General features: G+C 36.0%; 1 protein-coding gene across 1 annotated transcript in view; it reads left to right on the forward strand.

The window, feature by feature from the left end:
* The first annotated feature begins 72 nt into the window (after positions 1–72).
* LOC106475360 (ankyrin repeat and fibronectin type-III domain-containing protein 1-like) overlaps positions 73–6,664 on the forward strand; it is a 19,290-nt gene continuing 12,698 nt past the window's right edge. The window contains exons 1-7 of the mRNA XM_022379491.1: positions 73–78; positions 832–999; positions 1,568–1,646; positions 2,402–2,557; positions 4,677–4,823; positions 5,405–5,518; positions 6,310–6,418. Of these exons, the coding sequence (XP_022235199.1) occupies positions 73–78; positions 832–999; positions 1,568–1,646; positions 2,402–2,557; positions 4,677–4,823; positions 5,405–5,518; positions 6,310–6,418 (779 nt within the window). The remainder of the gene's footprint in view (positions 79–831; positions 1,000–1,567; positions 1,647–2,401; positions 2,558–4,676; positions 4,824–5,404; positions 5,519–6,309; positions 6,419–6,664) is intronic.

The following is a 6,664-nucleotide window of genomic DNA, read 5'->3' on the forward strand; positions in this document are numbered from 1 at the left end:
TCTTGAGTTATTTTGAATTTCTTGTGTACGTGCAGTCCTAACGATGTGAGTAACGAGTCTTGAGTTCTAACGATGTCGGTAACGAGTCTTGAGTTATTTTGAATTTCTTGTGTACGTGCAGTCCTAACGATGTGAGTAACGAGTCTTGAGTTATTTTGAAATTCTTGTGCACGTGTGGTGCTAACGATGTGAGTAACGAGTCTTGAGTTATTTTGAGATTCTTGTGCACGTGTGGTGCTAACGATGTGAGTAACGAGTCTTGAGTTATTTTGAGATTCTTGTGCACGTGCGGTGCTAACGATGTGAGTAACGAGTCTTGAGTTATTTTGAGATTCTTGTGCACGTGCAGTCCTAATGATATGAGTAACGAGTCTTGAGTTATTTGGAAATTCTTGTGCACGTGCAGTCCTAACGATGTGAGTAACGAGTCTTGAGTTATTTTGACATTCTTGTGCACGTGCAGTCCTAATGATGTGAGTAAAGAGTCTTGAGTTATTTTGAGATTCTTGTGCACGTACGGTGCTAACGATGTGAGAAACGAGTCTTGAGTTCTGTTGAGCTCGTTGTGCACGTGCATTCATAAATTATGTTTCCATGCTTAAGTTAGAAACTGTCGAAATTGGTAACTAGTAAATAAACGTCTATATCGAGAACAGGTTTGATTTATGTTAGTTTTAATATAGCAGCATAATTTTAAAGCTATTAAGGTCCATAAAAGGAGGTCCAAAAATCTTGCAACCCCGATCTAATTTGTTGTATTTTAATATTTACAATCAAGTTTCAATACCCTTGTTTGAAGATTTTTTTTTCTTTAGTTTCTTGTATCAGTAGGATCTAAAGCACTCATTTGCCGCTTTCTTTTGTCTAGTTTCTTCAAAAGAAAGTCGAACCAGCCGATTGGTCAGTCTGGTTAACGAAGCGGAGAGATGCAGAGAGAACTTGACCACGTGTGTCCTCAACACGGCTGCCAGTGGTAGTCTGTCTACAGCTCTGTTGAAGGTGAAACTATGAAACTAAAGTTTGTCTATTTAAAATGTAATTCGTGTTGTGTATGTTTTAAACAAACTTCGTTTCTTCTGCTTCTTATATATGTATTTTTTCTGAAAGAATGCATTTTTAATTTTTACAAGAATTTCGAATAATTTCAATTTTTCTTTACCCTCTAATTAACATTTTTTATGCCGTTCGCTGCGTGCGGAGATCACATATTGCATCAAATTAGTAATCTCATGGTTCTCCTGTGACAACCCGCAGCACAAAGAACTGAGCAGAGAAACAAACATACTGGGTGAAATAACTTATTTTCTGTGTGATCTACATAGTCATTTCCAGGAGCAATAAGTGAAGTTATTTTTGTTTACATTCTTTTATGTAAAACGTGTCATATCACGAGCCACGTAACCAACGGGGGTCATTAGATCCACAACCAGTTTAGAAAAATACTTAATTTGTGGATAAATGGATCTTTACCTTTCTTTGAATCTATTTATAAATGTTTGTTGTTGTTGTTGTTGTTTCATTGAAAAACCAATCAAAGCACGTTACGTATTTATCATGTCCATTTCAGGAAAAGGAACGGCAGCTGACACTATGGCAACGGCGGCTCCGCCTCTTGAAGCGGATGCGAGATGGGTTTGAACGAATCAGTAGGTTGACATTTGTTTTGTAACTTTGTTTCTTAAGACTCGGTTGTTAAGTCTGCAAATTTCACATACCTTTGTTGTAAATGTACTATTTTATATCTGCAACGGTCGGTCAGACGTGGCTTAGTGGCTAGTTGGCCGGATTGTGAATCCGAGGAATTTTTGTTCACGACCCGTTGCTACAAAAAACGCACTCCACACTTTGTGGCTGTGTTTGCGTTATAAATGTGACGGTCAAATCTCACTATTAAATTAGAGTAGCGTAAGAGTTGACAGTGGGTTCTATTGACAAGCTGTCTTCCCTCTAGTGAGTCTAGTCTATCAGTTCTAAATTAGGGACGACTATTGACAAGCTGTCTTCCCTCTAGAGAGTCTAGTCTATCAGTTCCAAATTAGGGACGACTATTGACAAGCTGTCTTCCCTCTAGTGAGTATAGTCTATCAGTTCCAAATTAGGGACGACTAGTATAGATAAAACAACGTATAACTTTGTGCGAATGTTTCGAAATAAAAAAAACAAACAAAATGACCGAGATTTAAAAATCAATAAAAGTTATTAAATTCACAACATTTGACTGAACACAAATTTCTTCTGGTCGAAATCATTTTTTTTTTCAATAACTTATACGAGGTTATTAATTAGGCTTAACTGTTTGTTTTACTGAGAAACTTAATCCAGCTGCAAGTTTCCTAAAAGTGCCCCCCTCCAAAAAAAAAAAGGCATATTAACCCTTCAAGGTTTCATTTAAAATATTCAGGGCCTCCAGATCCTCCAAAGCACGTGCAGTTAGAAGTTGTAGGAACCAGAGCTCTTCGGATCAAAATCAGCGAGTCTGATACGACTAATGATGCCCACAGTGTTGTAACGAAATACAAAGGTGAGATTTACTACGTAGATAAACATGTGAAAACTAGTTAGATATGATAGATTTTTGTTGTTTTTGTTTTTAGATTTACTTTTCAAGATTATCTGATGCCATAATTATATTGTCTCCTCTTTGATTGGTTTTTTCAGAAACAAGCTCGGAAAACGAAATGTAATTCTCTTCGGCTTTATGTTAAAATCCGGGACTCGATCCTCCTTGATGGACAGGGTACAGATAGCCCGTTGGTAGCTTTGCACTAAAAAAACCAATAACAACAGCATGATCTGTTTTCAAGAAACTGATCAATAGTCTCCTTCGTATTTTAATATCATTTTGTTTGTAAGATCGCTCGACTTTGAGAGCCATTTTACGGTTGTCTTCAGTTTACTTATTAGGCCTTGTCGTCGTATCGTTTCAGTAAATCCTTTAGTCACCCTTTTTTTTTTAAACGGATTTTGCGTAAAAATAATTATCACAGAGGATCTTTCACGACCCCTGATAACAATATTCAATACAAATCTTGCTTTTGACCATTCCCGTGACCTTGTTACAATTCAGTTGAACCTCTATGATTTGCAAGTGAATATGGTAGTATAAAGTGATTCCTTTACGTTACAGAATATTTCGACGCTAGGTGGCTCATGGACATTGGAATGTGTATAAAGAGAAAGGGCAGAACAGTGAGTTGTGTTGCACAGAAGCCTCCTACATGGTAGGGGGAGTGCACTAAAGCGCATGCGTTGATTACCAGGGCTCTCACATAGAACACCGCTGATGGTAAAAGGTTTAGGCCCTCATTCTTGTTTTGCTACCATATATCGTAACATTCTTCCTGTATGAATATTAAAACATTACTTTTTTAATTATTTTAAATCTGGTTTATATAAATATATTGTCCCCTCAGATGTGTTGTTTTTATGACGAGGGGGGAGGGATTTACCTAAATCGAAGCTGAAGAACATTCTGGAAAACGTGGATTCATTCTCTCAGCACCTTACAATAGAGATACAGTCCTATAAAGACTGAGGGCAATCCTTGGGAATTTATTTAGAAATTTAGTAGAAACGCATATGACACCACATCACTAAGACGTCTTACACCCTGCGACTATTTTAAAAAAAGTATAACAGCAACATTATCATTTCACGTGTTTGTCAGTTAATTATATTGCTAGTGTACATCACGTGATCAAGAAAGGATCTAATCTCGAGGCCCACCATCTTGTTTCAGGTCCCATGGAGAAATTAATGACGTCATAACACCCGCCGTTGGTATAAATGTTCGCGTGTTTACACATTCTTGTATTCATAATATTCGAAAACAAATCCATTAATATTTGGTTCGTTAGTGTCTTACAAGGTGTTTTTAGGGAACGTCACGTAACACAGAAACAAACTTGTGCTCGTTTAAATCACTTTAACAACAGTTGTTGTTCGGGAAAAGTACTACGTTTGTCTTGAGCTTGTTATAAGTACTGTAGTCATGCTGATTGGTAGAGCTGTTATAAGTACTGTAGTCATGCTGATTGGTAGAGCTTGTTATAAGTACTGTAGTCATGCTGATTGGTAGAGCTTGTTATAAGTACTGTAGTCATGCTGATTGGTAGAGATTGTTATAAGTACTGTAGTCATGCTACTAACTCCAACACCCCTGAGTATTAATTTATTGTGCATACAAATTTATATCGATTTGACTCAAAACGTTAAGCCTATCTTGACTTGACTTAAAGCAATAAACCTATACTGACGATATAGCATGCATTGTTGATTGGTCATTTTAAAACATTGATAAATTTGCGGTTTAGTTTTACGGTAAAGAAACTTGAAATTCAGTAATGTCTTGAGATCCCGCTAGGAGACTGAAATCTTCATGACGGCTCCAATCAACTAGAGTTCAAGAAAAGGAGAAGGACGAGAAAATGTGTTGAGATTTGAATTTGTTTAGTTGTCGAAGTAAAAAAATAGCAACCAAAGCTAAAGATAAATAATTGGAATTCAAGTTTTGCCAGTTTAAACAACTCTTGGATTTATACTACTTCCCGAGAGGTCTTTTGTAAGATAAGGCTATCTCGACTGGACATAAAACTTTAAACCTATATTGATTTTACTCAAAGCTTCAATCCTATCTTGACTTGACTCAAAGCGTTAAACCTATTTCAAAATTACTCAAAACATTAAGCCTGACCTTCAGCGACTGGAGGTCACTATTCCCGATCTGACCCAGGGAAGACCCTACTATGTAAGAGTGGCCGCAGGAAATGCTAAAGGCTTCAGCTCCTTCCAAACAACCTCTCCACCTTTTGGTGTGCCCTCTAGTAAGTTCTGCCAATTTCCCTTATCAAGAGTCAACTTGTAAATACGATAAAATAAGTACCGAGTCTGCTATTGGTTCGTTGCTCCCATATGAGTGTCGTCAATTTTTTATTTATTTTTATAATTAACTCTTAAAGGTGGAGAGAACAGAAAGAAAACGCTCCCATAAAGTATAATACTATTAGAGCCTGTCGTGGCCTGGTGATTAAGGCACTCCACTCGTAATCTGCGGGTTGCGGGTTCGAATTTTGTCACCGAATATATTTGTCTTTTCAAACGTGGGGGATACCGACGGTCAATCCCACTTTTCGTTGGTAAAGAGTAGCCCAAGAGTTGGCGGTAGGTGGTGTTGACCTTTAGTCTATCACTTCTAATTTGGGGAAGGCTAGTGCAAATAGAACATGTAAGTTGTGTCTTGTTGTTTGTGGAAATATAGCTTAATAGGAATTAAAAATGCATGTTAATTGGATATCGCCTCTGAACAATAAGCTGAAATAAGATAGAACGAGTCTCATATAGAACTAGGAAAACTACCTCGATTGACTGAAAGGATAATCAACAAAGAAAATTCATTTTTATTTAGGTTGGAAAGATGTAGAAAAAAAAAGCACTCGAGGAATTGGAAAACTTAAAGAATTGGAGAACATTTTTCATCAAGTTATCAATTTTAGACCTGCTCACGCTGCAGAAATTAAAGGTTAGTTGTTAAATCTAATTTAATTAAAGATTAGTTGTTAAGCCTAATTTAATTAAATATTAGTTGTTAAGCCTAATTTAATTAAAGGTTAGTTGTTAAGCCTAATTTAATTAAAGGTTAGTTGTTAAACCTAATTTAATTAAAGATTAGTTGTTAAGCCTAATTTAATTAAAGGTTAGTTATTAAGCCTAATTTAATTAAAGGTTAGTTATTAAGCCTAGTTAATTAAGGTGAGTTGTTAAACCTAATTAATAAAAGATTAGTCGCCAAGCCTAATTTATAATATTATTGTGAGGATAAGAACTTGTTATGTTTATTTCATATTGAAAGTTAGATATTTTGAATTTATTTTCCTTCCAAATGTATTCATTTCATTACAAAAATTTTGATTAATCAACTTGATACACTTAATTTACATTTGGGAAGCCAGTCTCGTAACAGGGTAGTTAGAGTGTCATGGCGCCTATCGCAAATAAACGATATTTATTCATTCCATCATCACCCGATAATATATTGGTAATTAATCAAATGCACAACTGTATTTAAAACAGATTACGTAAAATTAGAATAGAAAAACATAAAAAAAACAAGTGCATTATAAATCTTTTATATAAAATATTTTCACTTGTAAAATTCGCTTCTACTTTCTAGGGTTAAGAAATCTAGCTTAAAACGTGTGCCGATCCAATTAAAATGAATAAAAAGAAGTCTAGCTTTGAAACAAAAGTCAAATTATAGGTTGCAATCGTCCACAACTGGCCTTTAAGACTAGAATTAAACATTTATTTCAGGAGTGTTGGACCAACCAATAGATACACCTTATCAGCAGAGACGTCAAGTAAGAAGGAGCATAAAGCATCTGTTCACGTCAGCCCCGAGATTTCAGAAAACTCTTAAAAGGTACCTATTAATTGGGCTTTTCTTTCTTTTCTTTTGAGTGGGGGGCATCACTTGTCTACATAATTAGTTAGGAATTATTTGATGAGTGAATATATATCCTTATTAAATGTAAGTAACATTCCTAGTGATGGTACCTGAAGAATTCCTCAACAATTTATTCAATTACCTTGACAACAGTGACAGGCCCGGCATGGCCAGGTGGTTAGGGTGCTCGACTCGCAATCTGAGGTGCGGGTTCGAATCCCC

The sequence above is a fragment of the Limulus polyphemus genome, unplaced genomic scaffold (genome assembly GCF_000517525.1).
Source record: "Limulus polyphemus unplaced genomic scaffold, Limulus_polyphemus-2.1.2 Scaffold8466, whole genome shotgun sequence".
Taxonomy (NCBI): domain Eukaryota; kingdom Metazoa; phylum Arthropoda; class Merostomata; order Xiphosura; family Limulidae; genus Limulus; species Limulus polyphemus.